This window comes from Dipodomys merriami, unplaced genomic scaffold (genome assembly GCF_024711535.1).
Source record: "Dipodomys merriami isolate MVZ:Mamm:240054 unplaced genomic scaffold, mDipMer1.0.p SCAF_307, whole genome shotgun sequence".
NCBI lineage: Eukaryota > Metazoa > Chordata > Mammalia > Rodentia > Heteromyidae > Dipodomys > Dipodomys merriami.
The window spans coordinates 334,955-351,862 of record NW_027204571.1 but is presented as its reverse complement, the minus strand read 5'-3'; the positions used below and the strand labels follow the sequence as shown (position 1 = coordinate 351,862).

General features: G+C 57.4%; 1 protein-coding gene across 5 annotated transcripts; it reads left to right on the top strand.

The window, feature by feature from the left end:
• The first annotated feature begins 590 nt into the window (after positions 1-590).
• Positions 591-16,560, top strand: LOC138840905 (coiled-coil domain-containing protein 63-like). Of its 5 annotated transcripts, XM_070041300.1 has the most exons (13): positions 591-620; positions 1,856-1,962; positions 2,462-2,631; positions 3,736-3,925; positions 4,730-4,849; positions 5,464-5,622; positions 7,674-7,855; positions 8,544-8,725; positions 10,531-10,751; positions 13,515-13,589; positions 14,604-14,796; positions 15,285-15,482; positions 16,395-16,557. In XM_070041300.1, the coding sequence occupies exons 2-13, from the start codon at positions 1,954-1,956 to the stop codon at positions 16,526-16,528; spliced, it is 1,833 nt and encodes a 610-aa protein (XP_069897401.1). In that variant the 5' UTR covers positions 591-620; positions 1,856-1,953; the 3' UTR covers positions 16,529-16,557. The 5 variants fall into 5 exon arrangements, with proteins under 5 accessions (XP_069897401.1, XP_069897405.1, XP_069897402.1 ...); XM_070041304.1 differs by lacking the exon at positions 5,464-5,622 and having other exon boundaries at positions 16,395-16,551; XM_070041301.1 differs by lacking the exon at positions 591-620 and having other exon boundaries at positions 1,731-1,962.
• The last annotated feature ends 348 nt before the right edge of the window (positions 16,561-16,908 follow it).

The following is a 16,908-nucleotide window of genomic DNA, read 5'->3' as shown; positions in this document are numbered from 1 at the left end:
CGCCACTAGAGACTCAACTCTAGTGAATCATCAAAAAGCCATACATAGAGCTGTGGCTCAAATGGTACAGGGCCAGCCTTGAGCAAAAAAGCTCAGAGACAGTGCCCAGACCCTGAGTTCAAACCCCAAGACAGCACAACACAAATACAGCCAGCACCTGTCCCTGGGGTGAGGACCCCAGATTCACCTTTGGGATTGGGGTACACACTGAGCCGCCTGTGAGACACTGCAGTCTGCAGGGCTGAGGTCCCTGTGAGTGGGCACTGGGCACCCCTTTTCTCCTCGAGGCCTGGAGATGGCCAGGCCCACGACTGCCTGGCACCCAGTTCCCGGCACTGGTTTGGGGGTCCCCCCCATGCGCTGTCTGTCTGTCCTTTCTCTGGGGAGGATGGTAGGGCTAGCTGCGGGGAGATCTGCAGAACAGCCAGGAGGGGATGGCACCCGGGGCCGCGTGGGAGTCCCCCGGGGTCGGGTGGGGGTCCCCCGGGCCGCAGAGGCGGGGCTCGGGCGGGAACGCGGGGTGGGGGCTGTGCAGTCACAAAGGCGCGTGCGCGTTCCAGGGGCGCGGGCCGTGCGCGCCGCGAGCCAGAGCCAGACCCGCGAGGGAGCGGCGGCGCCGGGTGAGCGGCGGCGGGGAGCGGGCGCCGCGGCGCCCTCTGCTGGGCGCGGGCAGAGGCGCAGCGGGGCGATCCCGGGCTCGGTGTCCATCGGCTTCTCCTAACCCCGGGGTTGGAAGCCGAGTGCGGGTCTCTGCGCCCGCAGGGCTGCTCTGAGAACTAAGCTCCGTTCCGTCATTAAGCAGAAGCTCGGAGAGGAAGCCACCCCTAGGCAGCCCGCCCGTCCACAGGACAGCGGATCCTGTTGAATTGACAGGGGAGGGGGGGTTTCCCGTCCCGGATAATTACTTCTGAGCCCGAAGTCCAGAGGAAGGAGCCGCCATTCTCGCAGGCCGCATTCCCCCGGCCTGCAGAGATGTCCTCCACAGACACATTCCGTTACATGAGATGTACAGCCCTTTAATGGGCCAGGAACTGGGGGCCGCACGGGGGTCAGAGGTCCCCGGCCAGTGCTCTTGGCCTGCTCAGGAATTGTGTTTAGGCCATCGATTCTGGAAGTTGCTTTTAATCGCTATGAACAAACTGTGTGATGAAGGTGCCATAAAGAATACCATCAGGCCGGGCGCCGGCGGCTCAGGCCTGGCATCCCAGCCACTCAGGAATCTAAGGATCGAGGTTCAAAGCCAGCCTGGGCAAGCCTGTGAGACTCTTATTTCCAATGAACCACCTAAAAGCCAGAAGTGCAGCTGTGGCTCAAGTGGCAGAGCACCAGCCTTGAGAGGAAAAAGCTCAGGGATGGCGCCTAGGCCCTGAGTTCGAGCCCCACTACTGGCTGAGAGATGAAATAAAATAAAGTATGCAGATTAGGCAGAACACTGGCATTTTGATTGGCTCACCCAGAGTCCTATGCTCCAATCAGGAAATGGGTAGGGTGTGGTCGGGCCTGAGTGACAGATTGAGGGGCGGGACTTATCGCAGGGAATTCAGGGCTCTGCGGGCGCCTTGGGCCTTGTCCTCGCCATCCTGTGCCCACCCGCCGAGCACACCTATGCTTCCCGCTGGCGGGTGCGGGTGCCGCGTGTCTCCCCCCCGGGGGCGTCCCCCCATCTTACCCTCTTTCCTTGGGAGCTCGGGAGCAGCAGGGCGAATGGCATGCCTGCCCAGCTGGGGGCTCCTCCCGCACCCCGCCATCTGCTGCAGAGCCAGGGGCCGTGTGCAGCTGGGACCAGGCGACGCCCTGGGACCTGGCCACCCGCAGCGTGGCCCCAAAAGTCTCCCCCTTTTGCCTCTGTGGACAGGATATTAGGACAGAGGGACAGAGGGGGACAGAGGCGCGTCCCGCTTCAGCCTCCCTGGGTCCGGTGTCTGAGAGGAAGGAGAGCCCGAGTCCCCGGCGATGATGCTGGTAGGTGGGGGCAGCCCTGGGGACAGGCCACACAGTGTCCCCACGTTCTGCTCTCCTGTCGCGCCCGGAGCGTTATCTTATAGACTGGAGGCATTGTGATGTTCAAAGACTCACCAAGTGGTAGCGCTTGGACTCGAACCCAGGCTCTCGGAGAACGTAGGGGAGGCAGGGAGGGAGGCCCAACTTCTTTTTTTTTTTTTTTTGCCAGTCATGGGGCCTGAACTCTGGGCCTGGGTGCTGTCCCTCAGCTCTTCAGCTCAAGGCTAGTGCTCTACCACTTGAGCCGCAGCGCCACTTCTGGCTTTTTCTGCTTATGTGGTGCTGAGGAATCGAACCCAGGGCCTCATGCATGCGGGGCAAACATTCTACCACTGAGCCACCTTCCCAGCCCAAGGGAGGCCCAACTTCTGACATCGGGCAGAGGAGGGTGGGCCCGGCTGCCCCCCGCCCCCCACGCGGCCTGCCCGGCCCCCTGACCCTTGGCCCCCGCGTCTCACAGTCTAAGAAATACAGGAGGAAGGATTGGAAGGGCCCTCGGGAGCCCTCAGAGAGCGCGCGCGAGCAGATGGCTGAGACGGAGCTCCGCAAGGTGCGGCAGCAGTTCCGGAAGATGGTGCAGAGCCGAAAGTCATTCAACTTCCGCAGCCAGCAGAAGGTGGCCAGTCAGCAGTGAGTGATCGGGGGCAGTGGGGAGGACGGGGGGGGGGGAGAGGGGAGGACCCAGCCAGCCGTGAGTGACGGGGGTGGGGGCAGTCAGCCGTGAGTGACGGGGGGGGGCAGTCAGCCGTAAGTGACGGGGGGGAGGGAGCCAGCCGTAAGTGACGGGGAGGGGAGCCAGCCGTGAGGGCCTCTCATGGAGGATGGTGGGCCGCGGCGTTTCCCCCCCCAGGACTTGTTTACAGACAAGCCCACTTGGGAGGGGGGAGTCTACTTCAGGACCCTGGCGGGGCCCGCGGGTCTCCGGTAAGGCCCTGTCTGGTTCTCGCGCCTCTCTCCACGTGAGCTGTTCAAGGCTCGTCCCCAGCCCCACAGTTTGCCTCGAATGCATCCCAACCCCAAATTCCCCGGAGGAGGAGGCTCTGATTGGCTTAGGTGTCTATTTCTGGTCCAATCAGCTGCGGCTGCAGGCGGGGCGGGCCCTGGTGGTGGAGTGGGCGTGGCTGCTCGCCGCCAGGTCCCGCCGGAGAGCGGGGAATTCCCGCGGGAGGCTGGAGACGCCCTGGGCCCGCGTCCTGTTCGCGCGTCCTTTGAGAACCCTTGAAATTGGGGTGCCCTGGGGCCAGGAACGAGGCTCAGCGGTCGAGTGCTTGCCCGGCATGCACGAAGCCCTGGGTTCGATTCCTCAGCACCACAGAAAAAGCCGGAAGTGGCGCTGTGGCTCGAGTGGTAGAGTGCTCGCCTTGAGCTGAAGAGCTGAGGGCCGGCGCCCGGGCCAGAGTTCAACACCCAGGGCTGGAAGCGGGGAGGGGGAAGAAATTGGGGTGCGGTTGAAGTGATGTGTGGAGGCAAACCTGAAAATCCCACCCGGCACGTTTGCCTGCTTGGGCGTGTGGTGCGCAGAGCGCCGTGGGGCTGTGGTGCGGCTGAGGCCGGGCAGTCCGGGCCCCGTCTGCGACGGCGCGTTCTCACAGGTGCAGCCCAGTTTCCCCTGGGGAGAGTGGGACTTGGGGCCCAGGGTATCTCTCATCTCAGACTCCTAATGCACCGGAGCCTCCGCAGGCATCATTTTAGGGTGCATGTAGAGGCTGACTAAGGCCGCCCTCCCTCCCTCAGGAAGGAAATCCAGAGTCTGAAAGCAGAACACGAGGAACTCATGCTGGTGCTGAGTCTCCTCAAATCCTCGAAAAATGTCCACCTAAACCAGAAAAACTACGTGGAGCTGCGCTTCCTGATGCAGACCAAGCAGGACTATGAGACCCTGATCAGCTCCATGAAGATGCTGCTGGCTGAACTGGACGACAAGGTGCATGTCCCAGGGGATTCGCCCTAGGTCAGGACTAGGGCACCCAGAATGCCCCAGGTGGGCAGTGCCTGCCCGATTCCCCAGGGAGACCCCTCCAGGTGCACTCTGGGTGTTGTTGACACCTCCCTGCATCCTCTGGGCTGCAGTGCGATTAGCCAGCTCCGTTAACACCCCATGGTCCCCAGGCTGCTTCCTAGCTCAGTACAGATGGGTGCATCAGTTAGTGAAGGTGAGTAGCAAACATCACCCCTTCCCGAGTTTCTGAGGCTTAAAGCTACATCTTTCCTGGCTCTGGTTAGGGGCCCTTGTTGATTCTCTCTTTCTGGGACCAGGCTGATGAGGGGCAGAAACACTGAAGTTACAGCTAATGCCCCTGCTTTAAGAGGTGTGTGTGCACGCACACCAATTCTGGGGCTTGAACTCTGGGCCTCAGGCTCTTGATTGTTGTTGTTCATGACTGGTGCTTTCCCATTTGAACCACACCTCCACTTCTAGCTCTTTTTGTTGGTTAATTGGAGATCGGAGAAGGCTCTGAACTGCGATGCTCAGATCTCACCCTCCTGAGTAGTTAGAACTTTAGGTGTGAACATTTATGCCAGAGGTAAGGCAATTTACATGCCTAGGCGTGAGCCAAAAGTCTCAGTGGCTTCACTTTACCGCAGAGTGGCAAAGAGTGAGAGGCGTGGGGCAGGCATCCAAGAGCTGAGGCAAACTCCCCGACAGGGACCCTTCGGGGAGTGAATGTAAAATCTGTACCCTTGCAAATATGGACACAATTGCGCTCCCTCCCTCTCCCCCTTTTAGATTGTTCAGATGGAAAAGAAAATCACAAACCAAAAACAGATTTTCATGAAAATACAAGAGTCTAATAGCCCCCGGAAACTGCAAAAACAGATCCACGTTTTGGAAATGCGTCTGAATTTCGTACGTATGTGAGGAGTGTTCTGCAGCCCCCTGCCCTGTGCTCAGAGCAAAGCATAGCGCCTGACAGGCCACTGACAGAGCTCACTCCCTTCCTTGAATGACAGCTAATGGTGGACACCCAGGCCAGGAAGCCTTTTAGAATCTGCTATCCGCCCCGCCCACTTCCACGCCAACAGATGTCAATAGGAGTTGGATGGCAGCATTCCTTCCCCAGCTGCCTCCTGTTATGTCCCAGGGCAGGTTCCTATTGGACCATTCTGGGTGCCGTGCTCAGCCCTGAACCAATCATTGGATGGGAGAATGGACCTGAGTCACATTACCACTCTTGACTGGTTCTCCCACCAGGGCAGGACAGCACTGCCAAAGTGTGGACTAAAAGAGAGGGAGAGGTGGCTGCCCCTGGAAAAGCAAGAAGGGAGAAGGAACGGAGGGGCAGGTGCAGTCGTCCATCAGGCTGGGAAACCTGCGGCTCTGGGGACAGAAGCCAGCGAGAGGGAAAGTGGATGGATTTAGAGGGTCTTGTCACTGGCTCACTGAAGAAAGCCCTCGCTTCCCTCACACCCTGACCACCAGGCCTGGCTGGAGCTACTTGGCTCTGTCTGTCTCTCCCGCAGCCTCTGCGCTGTTGTCCCACATGGTTGGACCAATCCACAAACCCATCAGGAAAACAAGAAAGCACTGCGGGCGTGGCTCACACTTGTAATCCCAGCTACTCAGGAGACCCAAATCTGAGGATCATGATTGGAAGCCAGCCCAGTTCACCGCCAGAGTCTGTGAGATTCTTTTTTTTTTTTTTTTTTTTTCCTTTGGGCCCAGTCATGGGGCCTGAACTGTGGGCCTGGGTGCTGTCACTCAGCTCTTCAGCTCAAGGCTAGTGCTCTACCACTTGAGCCACAGCACCACTTCTGGCTCTTTTTTATTTTTTTTACTTATGTGGTGCTGGGGAATTGAACCCAGGGCCTCAGGTATGCAAGGCAAAGCGCTCTACCACTGAGCCACCTTCCCAGCCCGTCTGTGAGATTCTAATCTCCAGCTAACCAGCTAGAAGCCAGAAGTGGAGGTGTGGTTCAAGTGGTAGGACACTAGCCTTAAGCCAAAGAAGCTAAGACAGTGCCCAGGCCCGAAGTTCAGGCTCCAGGACTAGTATACACACACACACACACACACACACACACACACACACACACACACACACACACCAAAGAAACCAAGAAATGTATTACACACACACACATACACACACACACCAAAGAAACCAAGAAATGTATTAAGAAAAAGAGAGAAAAAGAGGGGGAATAAAATAATAAACACCCACGTACCTGTCACTTGGGTTTAATGATCGTTAACATCTCACTTTAATTGCTTCATGACTCTTTTACCCTGAAGTATTTTAAGATAAATCACTTACCTTAATTAAGGTAATTAACATAAGGGATTATGCAATTTTACCTCTAAATTCTACAGGTTCATCCTTTGAACACTTTTTTAATAAGCCTCATGCCAGTATTGCAGCAAATGAAATGAGTATTAATATTACAAAACACCCAATCTTTACAGATGTTTCTCTGATCAAACTTTTTTTTTTTTTTTTTTTTTTTTGTCGTGGGGCTTGAATTTAGGGCCTGGGCGCTGTGCCTAAGCTTTTTTTGCTTAAGGCTAGCTAGCATTCTACCACTTTGACCCATAGCACCACATCTGGTTTTCTGGTGGTTAACTGGATATAAGAATCTCATGGAAGCCAGGCGCTGGTGGCTCACGCCTGTAATCCTAGCTACTCAGGAGGCTGAGATCTGAGGATCGCGGTTCAAAGCCAGCCCGGGCAGGAGAGACTGTGAGACTCCTATCTCCAATAAACCACCAGAAAACCGGAAGTGGCGCTGTAGCTCAAGTGGTAGAGCGCTCGCCTTGAGCTGAAGAGCTGAGGGACAGCGCCCAGGCCCAGAGTTCAAGCCTCACGACCGACAAAAAAAAAAAAAAAAGAATCTCATGGATGGGGCTGGGAAGGTGGCTCAGTGGTAGAGCGCTTGCCTTGCATGCATGAGGCCCTGGGTTTGATTCCTCAGCACCACATAAGCAAGAGGAAAAAAGCCGGAAGTGGCTCTGTGGCTCAAGTGGTAGAGCGCTAGCCTTGAGCTGAAGAGCTGAGCTACAGAGCCCAAGCCCAGAGTTCAAGCCCCACAACTGACAAAAAACCAACAACAACAACAAAAAAGAATCTCAGGGACTTTCCTGCTTGGCCTGTCTTTGAACCATGATCCTCAGATCTCGGCCTCCTGAGTAGCTAGAATCACTGGTGTGAGCCACTGGTGCCCAGTGTTGATTTAATCAACATCTATATAAAAATCCATGTAATTGTTAGGTCTCTTAAGTCCCTCCCTCCTTTCCTCCCTCCCTTCTTTCCTTCCTGACTTGCTTTTTCTCTCTCTGTCTCTTGTGGCAGTACTGGGCCTTGAACTCAGCACCTTGCACTCTTGTGTAGCTTTGTTGCTCAAGGTTGGCACTTTATCATTTGAACCATAGCTCTACTTCTGGCTTTTTGCTGGTTAACTGGAGATGAGTCTCTCAGACCCTTTCTGCCCAGCTGGCTTCAAATTGTGATCCTCTGATCTCTCAGCCTCCCCAGTAGCTGGGATCACAGGAGGGAGCCACCAGTGCCCACTTTACATTTCTTTAATCTGGGGTAGTGGCTCTTACTAGGAGGTGATGTTTTGCCTCCCTAGGGACACTGTCTCCCAGGAGGCCCTTGGAGTGTCACCCCAAGGCTGCGGGCCATCACACGGCCCCCCATCCGCGGACCATACCCCAGGACGGGCCCTCTCTGCAGGTCACAGTTCACTTTGACAAGATGATGAGCGCCAACACCAGGATCCGGGAGGAGATCGACACGCTCCGCTTCGAGAAGGCGGCCTACGACAACGTCTACCAGCAGCTGCACAAGCGCTTGCTCACGCAGAAGAAGACCATGAACATGGCCATTGAGCAGTCTGCGCAGGCGTACAAACAGAGGTGGGCTGGGGGGAAGGCACGGAGGGGGGTAGGAGGGGAAGTGTGGCTGGGCATGGTTGGGGGGGGGGCGGCTGGCTGGGAGCCGGAGCCCCTGTACTGTTGCAGAGCCTGGGACAGCTAGGGACTCTGGGCTCCCAACCCTGCCATTGCCCGAGAGATTTTGGTGGGAAGAATCACCAAATAGGAGCATGTGACTGTAGCACAGGTGGTGCTGGTGCTGGTGGTGGTGGTAATGGTGATGGTGATAGTGGTGGTGGTGATGTAGTGATGATTACGATGGTGATGGTGATGGTGATGATGATGGTGGTGGTGATGGTGAGGGTGGTGTTGGTGGTGATGTAGTGATTACGATAGTGATGGTGATGATAGTGATGGTGGTGGTGGTGATATAGTGATGCTGTTACTATAGTGATGGTGGCGATGATGATGGTGGTGCTGATGATGACGATGGTGGTGGTGGAGGTGGAGATGTTGGTGATGGTGTCACTGGCAGTCCTGGTGGTGATGACGGTGGTAGAGTGGGGATAGGAAAATCCCCCTCAGGGTAATCTGGAGCTCACACTCTAGTTGTTCAGCATTTCTTCTGATACTTAAAAATGGATGGCCAGGCCAGGCAGGAAGTCCCCTGACTGTCTGGGAGAGGGAGGGAGGAAGGGGCGGACACTTCGGGACAGGCCTGACCCCGCAGGGTGGAGGCGATGGCGCGGACGACTGCCATGAAGGAGCGCCAGCAGAAGGACATCTCACAGTACAACCTGGAGATCCGGGAGCTGGAGCGCGTGTACGACCACGAGAGCAAGCTCAAGTCCTTCCTGCTCTTCAAGCTCAACGACCGCTCTGAATTTGAGGAGCAGGCCAAACAGGAGGAAGGTACCCCCTCGTTCCCCTGCTCCCCCCTCAGCAAATAACACCCAAGGTAGCTGATAAAATCCAAGGTGAGGCCAGGCACCGGAGGCTCAAGCCTGTCATCCAAGCCACTCAGGAGGCTGAGATCTGAGGATCGAGGTTCAAAGCCAGCCCGGGCAGGAAAATCCGTGAGACTCTTATCTAATTTGCCACCAAAAAAACCAGAAGTGGAGCTGTAAAAACCAGAAGTGGAGCTGTGGGTAGAGCACCAGCCTCTAGCAAAAAAGCTTAGGCACAGCACCCAGGCTTTGAGTTCAAGCCCCACAGCCACCAAAAATAACAAACCTTGTGCATGCTTTGCATTTTATCCATTCTACCACTGAGCCATACTTCAGATCTCTATGAAGATTTTATTTTTGTTTGTTTTTGGTTGGTTATGGGGCTTGAACATGGGACCTGTTGTGCTGTCCCTGAGTTTATTTCACTCAAAGCTAGCGCTCCACCACTTGAGCCACAACTCCATTTCTGGTTTTCTGGTGGTTTACTGAAGATAAGAATCCCTCAGACTGGGCTGGGAATGGGAAGATGGCTCAGTGGTAGAGCGCTTGCCTTGCATGCTTGAGACCCTGGGTTCAATTCCTCAGCACCACATAAGCAAAAAGAAAAAAGCCGGAAGTGGCGCTGTGGCTCAAGTAGTAGAGCACTAGCCTTGAGCTGAAGAGCTGAGGGACAGCACCCAAGCCCAGAGTTCAGACCCCACGACTGGACCCAAAAAAAAAAAACAAAAAACAAAACAAAAAAGAATCCCTCAGACTTTTCTGCCCGGGCTGGATTTGAACCATGATCCTCAGATCTCAGCCTCCTGAGTAGCTAGGCTTATAGGCTTGAGCCACCAGCGCTGATTCTTTGGGTTTCTTTTTCCTTTTCTTGTCTTCTCACTTGGAACTGCATCGCTACAAGTGTTTCTGAGAAACCTTATGTTTTCCCCACACAAATTAACAAAGAAATGACCAATGCTTTTCTAGCTTTTGGACCCTCTGTCAGTCCATCTAACCATCCACCCGCTCACTCATCCACCAGCTCAACCATAGGTCCACCCGTCCTTCCGCCTGCCAGCCACCCCTCAGCCTCCCCCGCCTGTTGTCAGTGCTCGTCACTTGTGGTTTCCGTATGGCCTATAGGCTACAAGATGGGCATCCCATGAAGAGCCCAGTGTGTTGCTGAGAACCTGTGACACACGTAAAGGGGGTTCCATAGCTATGCCTGGAAGGACCTAGAACGTTCCTTCTGATGGTCCTGTGGTGGTCAAATCAAAGAGAACGAGACTGGGTTTAGAAGAACCTGGGAGACCTCAGGTTTCTAGGCTAGAGAGAGAACAAGGAGAACTTTCTGCTTGGGATGCCTTGAATTGGCCGAGCGCCGAGCCTTCTTCAGAACTGTGTTCCCTGCACCTTCCTCAGCTGTGCCCACTGCCCTGTCCTGACCAATGTCCCCAACCACAGCCACACAGCTAAGGCCGCACCGCACCCCAGCACCCAGCGTGCCTTCGGGCCACCATGGTGAGAGGAAGATTTCCTCCTTTCTGTCCTTGTCCCGGGCCCTGTGCGGGCAGAGATCTGGTGCCTACCGAGCCCAGCCCGGTGCCTGGCGTACAGGAGCTGTGGAGTTGGGTCTCGGTAAAGCAGAAAACCTGATCTGGGAAATCCAGCTTCAGCCCAGGCTGGGCCATCAGGCAGCAGGGGGCACCCGCCTCTTTGCCCCGCCCATGCCCCGCCCATGCCCCGCCAGTCCACCCTGCCCACGTCCACGCCGCTCTCTGACCTTCGCAGCTCTCAAGATGAAGAAGCACGGCAAGCAGAGCAAGGGCGAGAGCTTCGAGAGCTACGAGGTGGCGCACCTGCGCCTGCTCAAGTTCACCTCGAATGGTGACCTCAACCAGCTCATCGAGGACTTCGTGGCCAAGGAGGAGAAGAACTTCGCTCGGTTCACTTACCTCACGGAGCTCAACAACGACATGGAGATGGTGCAGAAGAAGACGCAGCAGATCCAGGTGGGCCCAAGGATGGCTGTTTGTATTTTGAAAGGGTGGTAAGGATGGCTGTTAGCCTTTGTGCAGCCCATAATTTCTCGACGTAACTCCTTAGTCTCCCCAGGACGTAAACAGTCCTTAGTGCCATGCATCAGCCCTCCCATATTCGGCTTGGGTCTTGTGGCCACTGAGACCTCAGTGGAACCCCTCCCCGCCCCACCCGCCCCTGCACTGTCCTGGCTTTCCTGTTTGCCTCCTGTTGTCCCATGACCTCACACAGATGTCACCTCACTCCCCCATCTCCTGTGTGCAGACAGGCACAGCTAGAACACAGGATGTTTAAGTGTGCTTCCATAAGTACAGTGAGCTCATTTTAATAAGTAGTAGGAGGCCAACGTGAAGGCCAAGAGCCAGGGAGGGAGTGGCGGCTCTCACTGAAGGTGACAGGCATAGGAAGAAGGCCCGGACACGGCCCACAGAATGACAGAACCAACAGGTAGATTTAGAGAAAAACCATTGATGGGCAACAAGCAATAGCTATTGCCAGGTGGAAAGTAAGAACTGCCTTCTCCCACCTGCCAGTCTCCAGACTGTGCCTCCCATTGGCTGTGTTTCAGCAGAAGCCAGACACAAGGCAGCTCCCCATTGGCTGGACCAAATATGGAAGCTGGCATCTATTGGCCGTTTGTGCTGGAGTCCACAGCATGGGATCCAATAAGGGCAGCCCAAAGCAAGGTGGGTGGGCAGCAGTGGATTGGGTAATGATTTGGGCGTGGCCTCCAGGGACCCTCCCACTGCTCTTCACTGCCTGCAGGACAGGCCCCTGGGCGCATCTCCTGTGCACCCCCAGTGCCCAGGGCCACAGAGGGGGTGCCGGGAAACGAGCTCCCAGACAGGACTGGCCTGGACCTTCCACTGACCTTGAGAGGCCTCTGACCTCCTCTCCCTGAGCCCCGCAGCCTGTGTCCACCATGAGGACATTTGAGGCTCCCAGTGGCCTCCACTGCCAGGCTAGACGCAGCCTGGGGAGAGTGATAGGAAGGAAGTATGGCAGAGAGAGCTGGAGGCTGTGGAAGGTGGCACCTCAGGTCACCCTCCGCCATCTTCACGGCACACGTAGAGGGGAAGTAGGGGCCGGGGCAAAGCTGTGCAGAGTTGGAGGGTCCCAGGCACAGGACGGCCTGGCTGGTCACCTCGCTCTGGTTGGTGGGGTCCCTGAGATGTTGTCATGGCCATCATCACTCGAGGGGAGCAGTCCGGTTCCTGGGGGGCACGGGCCCCATCGAGGTAGCCCGCACACTGCAGGGCCTCATTTGGGGTAACCTGGTCTCAGGGCACCGCTGATCCTGAGGGGCAATGTCAGTCCCCGTCACAGAGACGCCAGGGCATTCCTGAGGCCCAAGGGCATTGCAAAGTGCAGTGGAGAGGACAGCTCCGCACACACATGAAACAGAGGCCACAATCCAGAGGCCCCAAAACAGAGGCCCAGATGCCAGGCGCCTCCTGCCCCTGGTTAACCAGGGAGTTGGAAAAACTATTTATTAAAACTGACAGCCTCTGTCTCTAGGCTGAGGACCCCAGGATTAATCTTTGAACTTGGGGTACTCACTAAGATCACCCCATAAGAATGTCTGGTCTGCAGGGCCGAGGCCACCGGGGAGCAGGGAAGTCTTCATTAAAGCGTTTTCTCCCCAAGGTCTCGCCATGGCCTCCCCGTGTCAGCCCCCCTCTGTGTTCTATGGCTCCTGGCTAGACGATGCCCTTGACAGGCACCAACAGATGGAGGAGGGGTGGGGTGGAATGGGGTACGAGGCATCGAGTCTCTCTGCTCAGAGTAGGGCTCAGGTTTGAAAGGATTGTTTGCAATTTAAAAGCCTGGACTAGGCATGTGGCTCCAGTGGTAGAGCACTTGCCTTGCATGCATGAATCCCTGGGTTTGATTCCTCAGCACCACATACACAGAAAAAGCTGGAAGTGGTGCTGTGGCTCAAGTGATAGAGTGCTAGTCTTGAGCAAAAGAAGCCCAGGATCAGTGCCCAGGCCCTGAGTTCAAGTCCCAGGACAGGCAAAAACTAATTAATTAAAAGCCTACAGGGTTCTAACACTGGCTTTACCTTAGTATTCACAAGTATTGAGACATCAGGTGTTCCACGGGAAAATCAGACCTTGTGTCCTCCTACAGAACATCAGACCCCACAATGTCTCATGTTCCTGGTGGGCCATGAGGTTCTCTGGAGGAGGGGGGCTTCAAGTTCACCCCAAACTCCTGAGTTTGATTCTCTCCCAGGTCTCCTTGGCCACCTCAGGCCAAGGCGCTGAGCCGTTGCCCTCTGGTGGCCATGTGCAGCATTGCAGGATGTGTGGACCTGGAGGGCGGGAAGACCGCAGACCCCACCAGGCCTCATGGGTGGCAGGGGCCACAGGAGTTGGGGGCGAGGACACAGCAGGTCCCCAGACTGAGCAGTACCCACAGTCTTAGGGCAGGCAGAAGGTTAGAAAGTCCTACCAACCGTCTCATTCTAGACAGTCGCCACGCACAGTGCCAGCACCCCCTTCTCATTAAGAAGCATGGGAGCTCCACGGGCCCAGCAGGGACCAGGGTCCTGGGGCTGCTCAAAAGGGCCCTGGGGCTGCAGGGGGTGTCAGGCGGTTGTCAGTTGGTGAGGTGTAGGCAGGTGTCAGGTAGGGTGTGGGGGAGGGTCTGGCGGGCAGAGTGTCAGGTGGGGTGTTGGGGGATGGGGAAGGAGCGCTCTGTTTCTCACCCTGAGATTCTCTCCCGGGTAGGACGCCATCATCCAACTGCGGTCTCAGCAACAGATAGACCAGGATGACAGCCAGCTGGCGCTGAAGGAGATGGAGGTAAGCTGGGTCTCTCTGTCTGTCCGCCTGCCTGCCTGCCTGCCTGCCTGCCTGCCTGTCTGCCTTTCTGCCCGCCTGTCTGCCCGCCTGACTGCCTGCCTGTCTGCCCACCCACCCGTCTGTCTGCCTGCCTGTCTGTCTGTGGGTCTGGCTGCCCCATCCCCTGCCCACAGCCTCTACTGCATCACAGTGGGGATGCAGTGCCACTTCTATCTGGCCACAAGGGGGCAGCAGAACACCACAGCCAGCTGGTCAGGAGCTGGAATTTCCCACAGGCCTCATGGGCTCAGCTGGCAGGGGCCCCTCTCCCGGCCCCCATCTCCGCGCTGGGGCAGCTGCCCTGGGTTGGGGTGGAGGACTCAGGGGGGACTCAGCCCCCTGCCTGGGGACCCCTGGGGCTCAGCACTGCCATGGGGTGGGGCCTCCTTCCAAGTGCTACAAGTACTTGGTGGACTTTGTCTTTGCTTTGTATTTCTGTGATGTGTGCGCCAGGCCTGCGGCTTGAACTCATGGCCTAGGTGCTGTCCCTGAGCTTTTCCACTCAGCGCTGGTGCTCTAGCACGTGAGCTGCTGCTCCACTTCCCGATTATGATGATGATGATGATGATGATGATCGCCAGTCCTGGGGCCTGAACTCAGGGCCTGGGTGCTGTCCCTGAGCTTCTTTTGCTCAAGGCTCACACTCTACCACTTGAGCCACAGCGACACTTCCAGCATTTTCTGTTCATGTGGCACTGGGGAATCGAACCCAGGGCTTCATGCATGCTCGGCAAGCACTCTCCCACCGGTGGTTGTGGGGTTGAACCCGGGTCATTGTGTGTACTGTTTGAACCACACCTCAACGCAGGAGAATCCCTTTTTCTTCCCACCCTGCACCCCACTCCCCTGGGCCCCCAAGGGGGACCTGCTTCCCAAGTAAAAGGCATTGAGTGTTCCTGCAGCTTGGGGTGCTGGAGCCCCAGGTGGGCCCCCCCCACCCCCCCCCCCCCCGGCTGACCAGGCGGGACCCCGCAGGAGAAGGTGAAGGTGGCCACGGAGAAGGCGGAGCTGTGCGAGGCCCGGCAAGGGGAGCTGAGCGGCATGCTGAGCCAACTCAAGGGCTCCCTGGAGAAGCTCTTCCAGAGGATTGGCTGTGACAACACCGAGATCCAGGGCCACCTGGGCGAGAGGGGCACCATCTCCGACCTCAACCTCCCCAAGTATTTAGGTGAGCCCCTCCAGGCCCGGCACCCCACTCCCAGCCACTGGAATGGAGGACGGGGTGGGGGGCAGGGGGAAAGGCCTGGGTTCAAATCTGGACACAGTAGCTCACGCCTGTAATCCCAGCTACCCAGGACTCTGAGACAACGGAGTGTTATTTATGGCTTGAAGCCAGCCCAGGCAGACAAAGTCCCCGAGACTCCCCTTTGCAACTAACCAGTAAAAAGCTGGGCTATAGGTGTGGTTCAGGTGGTAGAGTGTCAGCTGTGTCAGCAAGTTGGACAAGCAAGAGGCCCTGAGTTCAAATGCTGATACTGACCAAAAACCCCAGAAAGCTTTAGAAAAATCGACAGCACGGGTCACGCCTGGCAGTGGTGGAGGAAGAAGCATGGGGATCTTGTAGGCCAAGGCCTGGGGTGGGATGGTGCGTGGGCCTGCGTCCCCTGCGCGTGCCCTGCCCGTGTTGCTTCTCCCAGCGGACCGCTCTTCCCGCAGCCATGATAGAGAAGAGAACCAACGAGCTGCTGCTGCTGGAGGCCCAGCGGCGGGCGAAGTACGCCCCGAGGGCGGACGTCCCCGGGGGCTTCGTGAACCCCTTCTGGGGTGGCTCGGCACTGCTCAAGCCCCCCGAGCCCGTGAAGGTGACCCCCCCGGCGATGGGCTTCGACCCCTTCATAGACAAGCTGGACGAAGGTGAGCTGCTCCTCCTTGCCACCCAGGTGGGCTGCTGGGTCTCCATCCCGCAGCACACCGGGCCTCAGTTTCCCCTCTTGCTGTGCAGGCGGTGTCCTCCAGCACAATCTCTGACTGGGGGTGGTGGTGGCCTGGGGACTGATGATGGGGGACACAGGTCTCGGGGGGGGGTGTGAAACTCCCTCTCCCCCTCGTGAGCAAGTCAGATGACAGGTGCGGTGGCGCAGCCTGGCATCCCAGCTACTTGGGAGGTGGAGATCTGGAGGATCGCAGTTCAATGCCAATCCTGGGCCAAAAAAAAAGTCTGAGAGGCTCTTATCTCCAATGAACTTCAGCAAAACACCAGACTGGGGGCATGGCTCAAGTGGTAGAGAGCCAGCTGTGAGCAAGCAAGCCAAGCCGTCACCCCAGGCCCTGGAGCCTCTCTTCCTCCGTCCCGTGAGCCCTCCTCCTGCTCCTCTGGGTGCCCAGCCTGCGCCTCGCCCTGCTTGTGACCCCTAAGCCCAGAATGGAAGCTGTTCAGTCATGACCCTGAGGTTCAAGGCCAGCCCTGCTCTTTTCAGGGGAGGGAGTCAGATGTGGCCACTTGTAGCTTGAAAGAGATCCTTCCAAAAAGCTTTTCAAGGATCAGAGAGGCAGCAGAGAGCCCCAACCAGGAACAAGAGACACGACGCCCCCTCATGGTGGGCCACAATAGTCACCTTCACCCATGCAATGTACCTGGTGGAGTATTATGCAGCCACTAAAAAGGACGCCAGGGTCAATGTGCTCTGTGGGAGCATCACGGTGTCCAGACCCAGGGCCGGCCAGCCTGGCAGGCCAGGCCGTGGCAGGTGCGGCTGGGCAGCCTGTGCTGGGGGAGGCCCAGCCCCGGTGCTCACTTGTGCCATCCCGGCCCACCCCGCCCCGCAGTGGATCGGCCGCTGGAGCACAGCGCGCTGCGGCAGCTGGTGCTGGAGAGCAGCAGCAGCATGCGGGACAGCAGCAGCCGCGAGGGCCGGCGGGACACGCGGGACCACGACAAGGCCAAGAAGGGGGGCCTCTGAGGCTGGGAATAAACACTCGGTCCACCCACCCTGCTCTCCTCCTCCTTCCTGTGCCCTGGGGCCTGGGAGCTGTCCCTGAGCTTTTGTATTCAAAGCTGGCGCTCTACCACTTGAGCCACAGCACCACCTCTGGCTTTTTGCTGGGTCTTTGGAGATGAGTTTCACCAGCTTTCCTGCCCGGCTGGCTTTGAACCGTGGTCCTCAGATCTCAGCCTCCTGAGTTGCTGGGATGCCAGGCGTGAGCCACCAGCACCAACCCCACGGTGTTTTCACGCGCTCCGTGTGTGCAGTCACGCGGGAGCAGGTGGCCATGGCGGGGCGGGGGAGGGCGCTCTGGCACCGGCTCCTCCCCTCCTCGGCCTTGGCTGCGCCCCAACCTT